Source organism: Trachemys scripta, chromosome 2 (genome assembly GCF_013100865.1).
Source record: "Trachemys scripta elegans isolate TJP31775 chromosome 2, CAS_Tse_1.0, whole genome shotgun sequence".
NCBI classification, from domain to species: domain Eukaryota; kingdom Metazoa; phylum Chordata; order Testudines; family Emydidae; genus Trachemys; species Trachemys scripta.
Genome location: NC_048299.1, coordinates 13,616,423 through 13,631,796, shown reverse-complemented (window position 1 = coordinate 13,631,796; position 15,374 = coordinate 13,616,423). Strand labels below are relative to the sequence as shown.

The 15,374-nt window shown below is 42.1% G+C and overlaps 1 protein-coding gene and 1 long non-coding RNA gene across 10 annotated transcripts in view; one reads left to right on the top strand and one right to left on the bottom strand.

Moving 5' to 3' along the window:
* LOC117872006 (sodium channel protein type 5 subunit alpha-like) overlaps positions 1 to 15,374 on the bottom strand; it is a 336,265-nt gene that overhangs the window by 90,018 nt on the left and 230,873 nt on the right. For 6 of the 8 annotated variants that reach the window (XM_034759944.1, XM_034759938.1, XM_034759936.1 and 3 more), the window contains one exon: positions 4,726 to 4,893. The exons of 1 other annotated variant lie outside the window; for it this stretch is intronic. In XM_034759944.1, the coding sequence (XP_034615835.1) occupies positions 4,726 to 4,893 (168 nt within the window). The remainder of the gene's footprint in view (positions 1 to 4,725; positions 4,894 to 15,374) is intronic. One more of the 8 variants, XM_034759939.1, reaches the window with a different exon arrangement.
* LOC117872007 lies at positions 1,761 to 7,510 on the top strand. Of its 2 annotated transcripts, XR_004644378.1 has the most exons (4): positions 1,761 to 2,076; positions 3,351 to 3,419; positions 3,851 to 4,019; positions 7,428 to 7,510. It is a non-coding gene; the product is annotated as an uncharacterized LOC117872007 (long non-coding RNA). The 2 variants fall into 2 exon arrangements; XR_004644379.1 differs by lacking the exon at positions 3,351 to 3,419.

The window sequence follows — 15,374 nt, the reverse complement described above, 5'->3', positions numbered from 1 at the left end:
CAGTAGAGAGAAAGTGTCAGATGGCGAGAACAGACTCAGTTTGGTACCAGGACCCAAAAATCGACATGCTTTTCTAAACATTTCAATATTGCCAAAATGGTATTTTTCATCAAAAAATCATTTTGATGAAAAATTCTGACTCGTCTAGCTAAAAGGAATAAGGAGGGAAAGATATTTTCTAGAGACAAAGTAACATTTGATGAAGGAGATGTCATTAATAACAACTCAAATATGATGAAGATAATTATCTCCTTTTCAAAATCTATGTTGAACATGAAAAATAACAAAAGTCTGGCCTAGTAAGAAGTGAGGAAGATCCTGTAAAAATAATATATGTTAAAGTGCAAGTAAAGACAAACTGAGAACATCTGAATATACATAAATCTGCAGGTTCAGACAATATACATTCTAGGGGACAAAGGGAATTGACAAAATTAACATACCACTGACAATCATTACTGAACATTCATGGAAAAGTGGGAAGAGACCAGAAGACTACACACCAGCAAATATAGTCCTGCACTTTGAAGAAAGGAAAGGAGAATGATCCCGGCAATTGCTATTCATTAAGTCTTTGTTTGTAGATCTTTATTAAAGTAATGGAATAAATATTAAGAGAACAAAATCAGTAAACTCGTAGGGGATAATGGAACCATGGACTGTAGATAGATTTATAAAGGCTTAAGGGTGGATTCTCTAGACCATCAAGGCCACTGTGCACCACAGCATGGTAAAATGGCTTTGGGGAGGGGAATTCTCTTTACTGGCATACCGCTGGGATAGCTGTCACCTCCTATGCCAGCTGCCCTGGCATAAGGAGAAAGAGAGGGCATGTCAGGGGCAGGGCATGAATGGAGGAGATTTGACAGAACAGAAACTCTGCTATCCAGATCTTCCACTGGTGTAAGGTCTCCCCTAAAGGCCACTAGAGATATATCTACATTGGAATAAAAGACCTGTGACACGGCCGTGGGTCAGTTGACTTTGGCTGGCAGGACTTGGGCTGTGGGGCTAAAAATGGCTGTGTAGATGTTCAGGCTCTCGGGCTCGAGCCTGAGCTCTGGGATCCCATAAGCGAGGAGGATCCTAGAGTCTAGGCTCCCGCCAGAGCCCAAACAACTACACAGCAGTTTTACAGTCCTGCAGCCAGAGTCTCACGAGCCTGTGTCAGCTAAGGCAACTGCTCAGGGCACTGTGGTCAAGGGGCACCATAGTCAAGAGACAAGGAATGGGGCAAGCCTGGGGTGGGAGGCCACGGAAGGAAGCTCAGGGCAATTTGAGGGGGAGCCCGGGAGGCAGTGGGCCCAGGAAACAGGGAGAGATGACCTGGGGTGTGGGGTGGGGGCTGGGGCAGGCAGCAGGAATCAGGGGTGGTGGGTGGGTAGCCCAGGGAGGCAGCAGCGGCTGTGGTGCCAAAATGCAAGTTCTTCCAGGGTGCCCAACTCCCATTGAAAGTTGATGGGTATCCTGAAATCCCAGTCTTATTTCACAAAATTAGTGGATGGCAGGAAAATGGCAGATACAACACATGAATCTTAGTAAAACATCTGATTCAGTGTCACACGAAAGTCTACTCTTAACATTAATTCTAATTATCTTGAATTCAATCACTGTCAAATTAATTGACAGATATCTGAAGGACCATAAACATAAGATAGTGACAAACGGCAACTAGGAAAGAGGAGGTATATAGTGGTTTACTCCAGGGATCAGTGTTAGGTCCAGTCTTATCTTTGTGAATGATGTAGAAGAGGGACTGAACAGTAAAATTACTAGATTATATTAAACTGGGAGGAGTGGTGACCTGCAGCAAGGACAGAGGAAGAGAGATTAGAAACATGGATGGAAAATGAGGGCTGGTCTTGGAAAAGTACAAACCAGTACATCCAGAGAAAAGATAACTGAAGCACAGACATTCAGTGGAAAGGAGAAACATGGACCCCTGTGACTCCAAGACACACCTGCAGTAACAGCGGAAAGCGAATTAGACATGAATTTACAGCGGGATATAGCAATGCAGAAGACCTATGTGGTTTTGGACTGCATACACAGAAGCATCATGTCTTAACATCAGAGGTAATATTTATTCTCTATGCAGATGTTGGGTTTCTATACCTGGAGTACTGTGTTAGTTCTGCGTATCTCAACACCAAAATTAGATAAATAAGGAGTTGAAAGAAAAACAAGAAAAATGACTAGTGGGATGGAGGGCTTGGTTGGAGGAATGATTAAACAAGAGGATTAATATGTGTAGCTTAGTTAAGTGTAGACTAAATGGGGGGGGGGAGAGATTATAAGAGTATTCTAAAATTTAAAAAGTATTAATTCATGAAAGAATAGGAATGATTTATGATAGTAGAAATGAATAATGAGATGAAATTCAGAAAGGCAAAATTTAGGCTAGTTATCAGGAAAACATTCCTGCCAATGAGATCTATTAGGCTGGGGAATAGTCTTCTTTGGGAAATGGTGAAATCCCAGTTGCTTGAGACATTTAAAGATAGATGGGACAATATTCAATAGGGAAGATGAATTGGATCATCCTAACAGGTCTTTTCCATCTCCAACATCAATGATTCTATTTCTCAAATGCCTCTGACAGTTCATATGAGATGAATTTTTAATCATATAATTTATTCTTTACTGACATCAACATTGTTTTATTCCCAACACATTCAATGCTTCTTATGACTTCCTCTTACTGAATGAATCACTGAAAATCCTCTCTCTTGGGCCTAACAAATCTGTTAAGAGATTTCCTAACAATTATTTACTTTATATGGCTACTCACAAGTTCCTAGGACATTTATCAAATAGATCAACTTGTCCTTATTTGCCCTATGAGACCTCACAGAGATTATTTGTGAAGAGTAGGACTCTAGGCATTTAATGTCCATGCAGACTCCGACCTTCAAAAATAGCATCCTTTGGGCTTTACTCTTTAATGCTGGAATTCACAGCCTGATGTGAACTTCCGTTTGGTTTCCAGTGTTCCATGGAATACTGCCACGTTTCGCCACCTCTTTTTGGGCAGCCACAAATAGAAACAGTTGTATTTTACTAGATGAAGATGGCATTTGTATTCTGGGACCCATTTAAAGGTGAGGGAGGAAATGGAGATTATTGTTTTATCACCATGTTGTTGAATATATCACAGCTAGAATATTCCTGTAGAATCATAGCATTTCATTCCAAAATTAACAAAGGACATAATTTTCCAATTTCCTGCTTTAGTGCAAGTTTCTCTCTCTGTAGAGAAATTAAAATTTACAGTTTAGGAAGGGGGGGGGGGGCAGAAAAAACAATAGACTAACAATGTAAACCTGAAATTAGGTTCTCCTCACTATTAGGTGACATGCAGAAGGCTTCACTCCTTACACCAAACAATTCCAGAGATGGACTTACATCTTCAGCCAATGGTATCTCTAGATCTTATTAGCTTGTGGTCTTACATCCTTTAGAATGTATTTTTTCCTGAGGCTGGAATATCAATTGTTTCTGAGTCTCCCTCTTTTTAAATTCAGGGCCCTTTTAATCTGGGGACAAGGGTTCAAATGAAAAACTGAGAATTATTCTAACTAAACCAGTGTAAATATCTCTAATTTAAATGTTTTTATGGCTAGTGAATTTTCTAGTCACAGTATTATAAGTAGGAATCAATGTGTATAGAAAAGATGAACTGGCTCAGTGAATGTTCCATGCCTCCTGGAATACCACAGAAATCCCTCCCTGTGACCTTTGCAGGGTTCAGACTCTAAGTATTTTATGTTGGGGGTGGGGAATAGTCATTTTTGCATGCATGGACCTTAAAATTGTGCCTCTTTGAACAACCTTCTTTCCCTTCCTCCAGTTCAGTTCCCACGGAACTCTAGTGGTCCCTACCTTCAAACAACATGAGAACTACAAAAATAATACATCTCAAAACGTGGAATTCCAGATTTCAAACAGAACACAACACCAATCTCTGTCTACAGATTTATCTATCAGATGTTAAATTCTTTTGGGAAAAAAGCAAATAGGTAAGCAGCATAATTGGACTTTAACGCACTGGTGTCACCTAGTGTAGTGAAACAATTTGTCAGTATTTTTGTTCTGTTATTGACTGTCAAACTTTGTGCAATACCACAGTAATTCTACCAAACTCATGAAATAATATGCATACCTCCCAGAGAAGTCTGAGAGGCAGTTGGAAATCCATACTTTAGCTGACACCAACTGAATTACACCAGGGATTACTATTTATTTATTATTTGTGCACTAGGTGCTTAAATTCTCATAGCTGTGTGTTGGCTCTGCAGTGCTAAAAAGGAACCAAAACTTATTTTAATCCAATGAAATCAGCAGACATGGCTCTGACTGCATCCAAGAAACAGCTCTTTGTTTACATAGTCACTTTTCAGAAGGGAATAACATGCACCTCAGATCCTAAAGCCACAGACGGTAACATTACAGTTTCTTCTATGGTTGCATTTCTTGATACCACTTGGATACCAGTTGCAAATATTTTTATTTTTAATGCATTTTCCAAGTTCTTCAGTGTTTTTATAAAGAACCTCTACTCCTTTATAAAGGCTACCAAAGCTACTACCTATTATTTCTTCCTTGCCATTGGAGAGGTCCTTTGTTTTTTCAAACCAAATAAACCCACCTTAACTCTATCGCATGCACTATTATCTTGGTCTACTGATTGCATGCAATATCAGGTAGGAAAGTTGTTTCTGTTACCTCTTTTTGCCCTAGTAGTAGTGGTGGTGGTGGTGGTGCTGGTGGCAGCTCAGCCTTCAATTGCTTATCCACGTACAACTCACTTAACTCTTCACAAATCTCAGAGGTCTGACTCCGGACTCCTGGGCTTTTGCATTGCTGCCCCTTTAGTTGCAGCTGTTTTTCCTGCTGGAGATAATCCTAGATATGTTTATTTTCTTGTTCTTTGGCAGCATGCTTTTATTTCTTAAGCAGAACTCCTCAGCTAGAACTATACTTACTGAGGGATGACTCTTTAAGGCAAAATGGCAAGCAACAAGATTACACATGCTTATGCTGTAACTTTTCAGGCTTAGCAATTGTATATGTTAAGATGCTTTGCTGTAAAAAAAAAAGTGGGAGTAGCCTTCTTCTCAGGCATTGTTGTTAGAGGGAGGAATCGTCCTGCAATCTTGTCCATTTTCATCTCTATTTTTTGAGAGAGAATTTGTCTCCAGTGACCGAAAACAACACAAAGAGGTGATTTCAATTCAGCCAAATAATCGAGAGATGCAATCTGCAGTCACAAAATCAGGCAGCGGTACTTAGGCTATGTCTACACTACAGACCTTAAAGGGGCACAGCTGTACCGCTGCAGCTGTGATGCTGTAAGGTCTCCCATGTGACCGCTCTATGCAGATGGGGGAGAGCTCTTCTGTCGGCATAATTAAAACACCCCCAACAAGCAGCAGTAGCTATGTTGGCATAGTGCTGTCCACACTGGCACTTTTGCGGTGAAACTTATGTTGGTCAGGAGTGTGTTTTTTCACACCCTTGACCGACAAAAGTTTTACTGACAAAAATGCTAGACAGCCTTAGCATAAGCACCGGAGGTAGGTAAGCCTGCAACATCCTATAGTACCGTACACATCTGTACTTAATGGTCGAAAGAAAACCACATGAAAAGAAGGAAAGATACAAATTTAAGAGGAAGGAAACCCACAGAACATCGAAAAAGATAAAACAATCTTAAAGCAGATGATGGGGAAGCATAACCTTCTCGCATTATGGCCAGCTTTCCATTCTCGTTGTTTCTACATAGGCCCCAATTCATGAACTAAGTCAACCCCTATTCAGCAAAGCATTTAAGTACATTCTGGAGCCCAGTAAAACCAAATGCTTAATGTTACACACACACTCAGATGCTTAGCTGAACAGGGATGGACTGCTTAATCAGAGCCCCAATTCTGAATGAAACCCAATGCCATATTCTGCCAATAGTTACTACTTGGCATAGTTCTTACTACTACAAGTAGTGCCATTAAATTCTGACACTTATTAGCAGGTGTGATGATTACTATTGCTGAATTCTATATTACTCAGAGTGCTAAGAATTATGCCTGGTTGCGTTTGTAGGATTGGACCCTACATTTGTAAGGCTAGATATGTATAAATCAGCATAGCTCCACTGATTTACACCAGCTGAGAATCTAGCCTGTAACTCCAATAGCTTAACAAAGTATTACCATACTTTATGTCATTACTGCCGCTGCTACTAAAATATTAATAAAGCTCAAGATGATTTCAAAGACCATGCTGAAATACTTAAAGAGGGACTTTCATGCTGAGAAAAAAATTACAAGTGTAACTGGATTTTAACAATAATGTTTTAAACAAGTTTCTCTGTCCCCTCTCTCCCCACAAGTCATACCCCACCTTCCTTGATTCAACAGCTACCTCACTGGAGAAGGCAGCAGAAGAGGTGTGAGGGGGAAAAAAATCTCTTATTAAAACTATAACTATCTGAAATAACACTGGAGAAAAGGAGAGTGGTTGGTTAAGTAAATTGCTTTTCATACAAATGTTCTCAGAATGTCAAGTTTGTATCGGTCCTTTCAAATGTCTTTCTGCTTTCATAGCAAATTAATTTTAAATTAAATTACTGGTTTCCTGCTTCAGAGGGCATGAGGTCTAATGTATATTTTAACTTTAATAAATTAAATTATGCATGACCAAGTCTGTACCCTGTGCTTAAGAATATACTACATAAAATTGCCAGGCACAGCTCAGCACCAGTACACAAAGGCCAAAGAGCACTCCCTAATCATTGGGTTACAGTTTTGTCTCAGTCAGAAAGTTACATGCCTAAAAGTATATCTCTAGAAACTGTAAAATACACAGGGGAGCGGCTAATATGCAAAGCACACTATACACAAGTAAGGCACTCAGCCATAAAAGGTTTTTTAATGCAATGTGCATGCGACTTAGCACCAAGTAATCTTAATGGCAGAGTATTGGTTATAACACTAGAACAACAGAAACAATTGTTTCATGTTGAAAGTTTAGTGTAATCTGGGTGACGTCTCAAGTTCATTTGTACATTAAAGGTTATACACCCGTATAAGAGAAATTGTGACGTGTCTGAGAATAAACTGTGTGACTCCGTTGATCTGAAGAACATTAGAATCGTCAAGTAATTATTACCTTGCATAGCGAAGGTAAAGTCAATCAAAAACTTTTCACTATTTACTAACTGCTGGGGCTGGCATCAAGATCTAGGGACTCTTCCCAACCCCCTCCTGTCCACGACATTCACAATGACATGTGATGACATGATGTCAGTTACTAGTGATGATGTTATTGTGTAGTGCCAAAGCTGTCCCATAGGGACAAAATTCCATTGTGCTGTGATACTGCATCAGATGGAACATCATTACAACGCACTTTTTGATTTGTCCTGAAAGCTACACTTGAGGGGAAGACCTGTGGAAAAAACAGCCTGTCCCATGAATCTGGGGATCGCTGGCAATCCCATTCTGAGTATCGGGGGATGATGTGAGCTTCAAGTATTGTAAGTAACTGATGCCGGCCCTGGTAGACCCATTCTCATTTGGCATGATCTCCCCCATTTCCAGTACGCATTGCAGGGTCATCAAAGCTTCATCATCGGTTCCAAAGAGAGACCCAGGTGTATTTATTTTATTTTGTTCAACGTGGGACTGTTTTTGGTTTTGTTTTGATTCTAGACAATCTGTTCTTCTGGCATGAGCAGCAGTAGATTTCTCTCCAGTAAAGCTCCCCACTGCGGGTGGTTTGTGTAATTTGTTTTTAATTTTTTGTGTCAAGTGCTGAGTTGCCACAGCAATGTGCGTTATGTTAATATTTATCAATTGCGTTGTTTTATTCATTTATAAAGTGAAAACATAAAGCAATACAAGAACCTTCATGCAGGGCCAAAGCTAAGCATAAGAAAATTAAACAATTGCTTATGGTCCCGAGTAGCTCAAGGGGGACTCCTATTTGCTTTTTATTATGTGGTATGGGGGGACCCCAAAATATTCCTGCTTAGGGCCCTGCATGGGCTAGCACCATGCTTTCATGCTGGGAGGGTTGGGATGGAGGGTAGAGTTGCCAATTTTCTAATGGCACAAAACCGAACACCCCTACCCCTGCCCCTTCCCTCCTCCGAGGCCCCAGCCCTGCTCACTCCATCCCCCCTCCCTCCATCACTCGCTCTACCCCACCCTCACTTTCACTGGACTGGGGCAGGGGGTTGGGGTGCAGAAGGGGTGTAAGGGCTCTGGCTAGGAGTGCGGACTCTGGGGTGGGGCTGGGGATGAGGGGTTTGGGTTGCTGGAGGGGGCTCTGGGCTGAGGCCGAGAGGTTCAGAGTGCGGGAGGGGGTGCAGGCTCCAGCTGAAGGTTAGGGCTCTGGAGTGGGGCCAGGGATGAAGGGTTTGGGGTGCAGGAGGGGGCTCCAGGCTGGGGCAGGGGTTGGGGTGCGGGCTTCAGGCGGCGCTTACCATAGGTCCTAGGAAGCAGCTGCCAGGTCCCTGCAACCCCTAGGTGCATGGGTGGCCAGGGTGGCTCCCCGCACTGCCCTCACGCTCGCAGGCGCCACCCTCACAGTTCCCATTGGTCGTTCTTCCCGGCCAATGGGAGCTGCAAAGTCGGCACTCGGGGAGGGGGCAGTGCACAGAACCTCCCTGCCCAAACTTGCAGGCCAGCAAGATGTCTGCCCTGTTCCAAGTGGACAGCTATGGATATCATAAAATCACCATGATTGGCACCATTCCTTTGCAACAATTTGCACCCAGTAATTGGGCACCCTTCCTCATCAGAAAGGCCAAGAATTAAATGATAACAAAAACCAAACTACCATCTATCTCTTAGCTGTGGGGATAAGTAAAGCAGTGCACATTTCTGCTGCTGTGTAAGGAAGTTTACATTGCTTCCTATATGTACCTGTTGTAGAAGTCCAGTAAATAGAAGACTGCACTCTGGAGAGCTGTCAGACAAGCATCTTTCAGAAAGGCTAAATTCACTTTTTAAAAATGTGGGTTAAAAAAGGAGAGAAAAAATAACCATAAACCAGAGATCCTACTAATAGATGTTCACTATGGCCAGCACCAAACAGATACGGATCAGTATGACTGATAAGAGGAAAGGAGGGTTGGTATGAAGCTGTAGGTTTTAAATGTATACATAAGAGCACCATCCCATCCACACTTGAAGAATCACATCAGTAAAGCAGGGCTGCTACTCCCAAATTATATGAAAAAGCAGATTAAAACTAGCAATTATATCGTACCACAGGGGAATCATAATGCACAGAGAGAGTAATCACTGTGCATTGTGTTCATTCGAACATATCCTTCATCAGACAGATAAATGTATCTACAGTACATTGAACAAGAATAGATGAACTTCTGGCTTAGGCTTGTATTAGTGTAGGATTAAACCGTAAACACACATAAAGTAAAGGAGACCAAAGCTCTGTCACAGAGAGAGGACATGAAAACTGCAAAGGAAAGCACTGCCCGGGAAATGAGCAAGGAGGATCTGGGAGAAGGAATGTATCCATAAGTAAGTTTGATTGTCTCATTCAGCATGGACCACAAGGAAACTATTGTGAAAAAAAAAGGAACCAATGGTAGAAATTTAAGTTGCCCAGGTGTTATCGAAGGGTTTCCTCCTTCTCCCTCATATACTACCCAATCCATCACTTCACTTGAATAAGTGCATCTGCACACACAAGGGCTGCCCCAAGACAGCGCTGTTAGCATCTTGCAGTCAGGGGAACAAATTCACTCCCACACCACAAACAAACAGTTAAAGCTTGGGAGTGCCATGGTGCTTTGAGGCACAGCTCTGCCTTGGGGCGTGTGACGCCACCTCCTGAAGCACATCAGCACAGAGGGGAGGCTCGCTCACTGACACACCCATTTATGTGGGGCAGCTTATGCCCTCAGTGATGCAGTTTACTCCCACTGTGATTCCAGGGATCTGCTTCCTCCCTATCCCCTCTGAGGGTCTCAGTGCCTTTGGGGGAGCATAGAAGGTGTAGTCCCAGTGCTTTAATGGGCCTCTAGATGGTAATTGTACCTGCCTGTTCTGTGGGCTAAGCAAGGAGGGAGGAAATATACCAAATAAGGAATGGTCTAGGGAAGGTAGGTTGGGAACTTCAACTCTCTGTGTCTCACTGCAAGAATATGGGGACATGAAATGAAATTGAGAGATGGCGAATTCAAAGTGGGTAAAAGGAAATACTTTTTACACAACCCCAAATTAATCTGTGGAACTCATTGCCACAAGGTATCTTGAGGTCAAGTTCAGCAGGATTTTAAAAATGCATTTTACACACACACACACACACACACACACACAGAATGAATGAATAAGGATATCCCAAGTCATATTAATAAAATATTAAAAAATAAGAAAATGCTTTGGAAGGGATATAATACCTCATAGTTCAGGGCTATGAGGAAACTTTCCCTAAGGGCACGATATCCCATAACTATCACTGAAGAGTTTCTTGTACACTTCATTTGAAATATCTGATACTGGGGACTTTTGGTGAGAAGGGAACCAGAGTAGATGGAGCACTAATCTAATCTAGTTCAACAATTCTTATATACCACTCTCCCCCCCACCCCCCATTGTTCATCTGTGCAAAGGCCAGATACAATCTGTCCCAAAGGAAGTAGGAACAATTTACTCATAATTAGAAACTGCTGGTCATGTATTCTATGCGATTTGGTTTTTAAAAAGATGACATCATGCACAACTTTAGCTGGAACATGGTTTATAAAAAGAAACAGATAAGCATATCACTAAACGATGCAGAAGAAGCAGCTTAGATACCAGCTTTGAGCTATGCTGGTGAGCTCCAAATGTAGGCTTGTTACGTAGCACACAATTAATACTCATCTGTAAAGTCAGTGGGTCAAATTTTGCCCTCAGGTAATATGTACAGGACACCCAATAGTGTTCTGTTGTACTGGTGTATGTTTGGAGTAACTCTGCTGAAGTCAATGAAGTCCTTACTCTGGATTTACACCAGTGTAGCTAAGGACAGAAGTTGGCCCATTGACTACATAGGTGCATGTATTGGAGGGCAGAATTTGGTCACCAAATCATCTCTAAACAATTTTTTTCCCTGAAAGTCAATGGGGAATTCAGATATTTGTAGTTAGATTGTGATACACTTACTCATATTAAACAGTACCTTACTCCATGAGTAGTCAGCATGAGCCAGGGTATAAGAATCTGGCCCTTAAACATCAATGCAGTTAAAGTTGGCCAGATCCTCAGCTGATGTAAATTGTCATAGCTCTGCTGAAGTCAGTTCAGCTGAGAATCTGTCCTGTTGTTTTTCAGTTTTTGGGTATTGGAGAATATCCTATCTAAAACCCCTGAGGGTACCTATCATCCCAGCCACAGCTGAACTAACTTCCTAGTCTCTGCACAAGATATGGATTCTTTGCCAAATGCCTTCCCTCAGGAAAGTAAATAAAACACTTTTGCAATGCTCTATCTCAGATTAATCCAGAACATTTAAAGAGTTTGAACTGTGGCCTGGAAAAGTAGAGAGCATTAATTCTAATCGCTCAGTCTTAGTTGGTCTAAGATCATTTTCCACACCCAGCAGCACATTGTCCACAATCAAATAGTTTCATTCTTCTAAGAGTTCAGTTTTAAAATTAGTCTAAGTAGGAGAACTTGGCAAAGGGATGCACTGACAAAGTTAATTTCTCCTGTTATCAATTCAAAAGGCTTAAATAGGCAGCGAAAGTGTTTCATAAGTGTTCATTGTTCAGAGTTCAAACTAATACCTTTTGCTAAATTGCATCCTGATGTTTAATCACTAGACACTTTATATTTCTTTTGGTAATTGGGATCTCTCCACAATATAATATGGGCAATTCAAACAAATGGGCTCCTCCAATGTAAGTTTCAATTCTGGAAGATTGTTGTACTTCTAAAGTTCACCTAGAAATACAATGTGCTTTAAGAGAGTGATTGAAATAACCACAGACTTTTTCAGTCAGTTAAGGCTTAATATTTCTGTCATTATCAAGAATGCCTCGTGCTATTACATCCAAAAATGACAAAACATCTGACTGGCTTTTAGTTGCCATTACTTTCAATTTAGATATTTTGGATTTATTATCAGACATGACAATTTCAAACTCTCTCTCTCTCTCTCAAGCATACACACACACACATATCTCTGGGCCTGGGAAGTAAGTCATTTTGAAACTGGACCAAAAATGTTGAGTGGCAGTGTGTTCTTTACCAAAGGGAGAAACTGAGAAATGCTCATTTTGGGGCAGCATTTTGCTGGGGGGGGGTGGTGGAGGGGATATGGATACTAGGAAATGGCACCCAGTAGACCGTGACTGACATGTAGTCCATGGTCTGAGCACTTGTCCAAATGCATGTTGTCAAGTCAGCTATGCTTGATATCAGTTCTTTCGGTGCCAGGCTTTTTTTTTTTTTTTTAATTGCCCTTCAGTGTTTCATGGACCTTAGGCATTGTGCTACGGAGAAATAGATTTCCAGGCATCTTATACTAAATGAGCACCCTAAAACCTTTGTTAGCAGTGTGACTGCTCTAATCACATCAATGAAGAGACTGACAGCAAGTCTTCTCGTCCTGTCTGCTGTGTCTTGATGAAACTGATGTAACAAATCGAAATGCCTACACATATGTGAAGGTGAAAACAAATGTAAAGATTTTGTTGTTTAATATTTGCCAATGAAGTTCAAATTATTCCCCTAGGACATACTAATTTGCTTGCACTTATTTTTCCAGGCATTTTTCCTCAGCAGGTAAGTTATATTAACTTGTGCCCCTTTACATTTAGATTCAAAGCTGATGACTAGAGCTGGTCCAAACTCTTTTGATGGAACAGTTTTTCATCAAAATTGAAATGGTTTGTGGGAATGCATCAATTTTGATGAAATGTTCTCCATTCTCATTTCATTTTGATAGTGTTAAAATGTTTTGCTTTGACATTAGAGATTCATTTTGTTTCAACCTTTTTATTATATTAAATATGATTTTAATATATATTATGATATTATATTTTGTTTTATATAGCAAAACAAAACATTTTGATAGTTACAAGACCTGATGAAGGGCTCTGTGTAAGCGCAAAAGCTTGTCTCAGCAGAAGCTGGTCCAATAAAAGACATTACTTCACCCACCTTGTCTCATGGGAATTTTTGACTTTTAGTTCTGATTCCAAATGAAAACACATTTCAAAATGTCAGAATTTTCTGTGGAATGGAAATTCTGGTTTCCAACCAGCTCTATTGATGTCATAAACAGTAATGTAAATTAGATAGTGGGGACCTATGAAACTCCCACTGACTTCAATGGGAGTTGCCCTCATGCAACTGATAGTAGGATCTACCCACAGGTGTAAGGGGAGAATCATGGATCAGAAAATGAATGTAAGTAGCAAAGTAGAGTCACCTGGACCAATTTGGTATTCAGTGGGTGTGCAAAATGAGTGTAACTTACACCGGTTTGGTATTCTGGGTGGACTCAGTACAATACTGGCAATAGCAGGCTCGGTTCCCATAGGACTCAATGGGATTGTTTCTGACACCAGAGTAAATCAGGTGTTATGTTACACCATTGGAGTCAGTGCAGTTACACAGATGAGAAACTAGGAAGACAGCAAAATCAGGCCCGTTTTGGAACTGTGCAGGACCCCCGGGGAATGGGCAAAGGTATGCCACTTTCCTCAGACCACAGTCCCTGCCCCAGATACTACATCTTGGGATGGGATGGCCTAGCAGGCACTCCAGCAACTTGATGCTATGTAAGGATCTCCCCATTCAGGAGGAATCCTCAGGCGGCTCAAGCTGTTGGCTTTTCAGCGTCTTTGCAAAATCAGGGTGGCACAAAGCAGCCACAGCAGGGTGTCGGATTTGGCCCATTCTGAAACACAAGGGGAGGTGTAAGTTAAAGTTACCTTTGCCTGCTTTAAGGGAGTCTAAGGAAAAGTAAAGCACTCCTTCATGGCAGCAGGCGGCAAGCACACTCCATCTGACCCAATTAGCCACTCCATTGTAACAAACCAATAATGGCATTTTTCAAAAACAAGTGCTGAGCAAGTGCTGCTGGCTCGGAATTGCACTGTGTAAGAAAATACAGAAGGTGTTATTTCTGCAGAGCACAGAACCCGGGCAAAACTTTATCACAGCTTTAACGGTGCATGTGGTACATTTACAGAACACTGTTCCATACTAGTCACTGCAGTGCAGATTCTGATCTCACTTGCACAAGGGTAAATCAGGAGTAACTCCACTGTCAATAGTAACTACAAATGTGAGATCACAGTCAGGCCCACTGGGTTTGCCATTGGCATATAGCCTCACATTAGTGCACTGCTGCTGTCACTGAGGTATAAACAACCAGCATACTACGTAGACAGAGGATTGGGATCCATTGACAAAAAAAGTTACTTATTTTGGGCTTTTCCTACTACTTCAGGAAGACACAGGAAGCATATATTGAATTGGGGGCTTATATTTTCAGCATCATCAGCTTTATCCTCTAAGGAGGTGACTGTTTTCCAGGAGCTGCAGATGGATGTTTGATATTGATTGAGCCGATTCAGATTCTGCTATACTTTTTTGCTTGACTGCTGTTAGTTGATTCTGAAATTGGTCTACTTTTCACACAGGGTATGTCTACACTACAGCCACGGGTGGGATCTGCCCCTCGAGTGGTGTACTCCTGCTAGCTGTACTCTAGCGAACTCACTAAAAATAGAAGAGAGGACGCTGGGGCACAGGCTTCAGCATGGGTTGCCAAAGCTAGTATGAACTCTACGGGGTTAGGGAGGCTTGTGCAGCCCACTCTGAAGCCTGTGCCACAGTATCCTCATTGCTATTTTTAGTGAGCTAGCTACAACACATGTACACAAGCTGCAACTCACACTGATGGCTGCTGTAGGGTTGCCAACTTTCTAATAGCACAAAACTGAACACCCCTGCCTGCCCCTTCCCAGAAGCCACGTCCCTGCCCTACCCCTTCCCCAAGGCCCTGCCTCCACTCACTCCATCCCCCCTCCCTCCGTCACTCTCTCTCACTCTCCCCCCCCTCACTCAGTTTCACTGGGATGGGGCAGGGGGTTAGGATGTGGGAGGGGGTGCAGGCTCTGGCTGGGGGTGTGGACTCTGGGGTGAGGCTGGGGATGAGGGGTTTGGGGTGAAGGAGGGGACTCCGGGCTGGGACAAGGGATTGGGGAGCAGAAGGAGGTTTGGGGTGCACGGTCCCGGCGGTGCTTACTGCAACTCCCAGGAAGCGGCCATCAGGTCTGTCATAACTATAAAGGGAAGGGTAATAGCTGTCCTGTGTACAGTACTATAAATCCCTCCTGGCCAGAG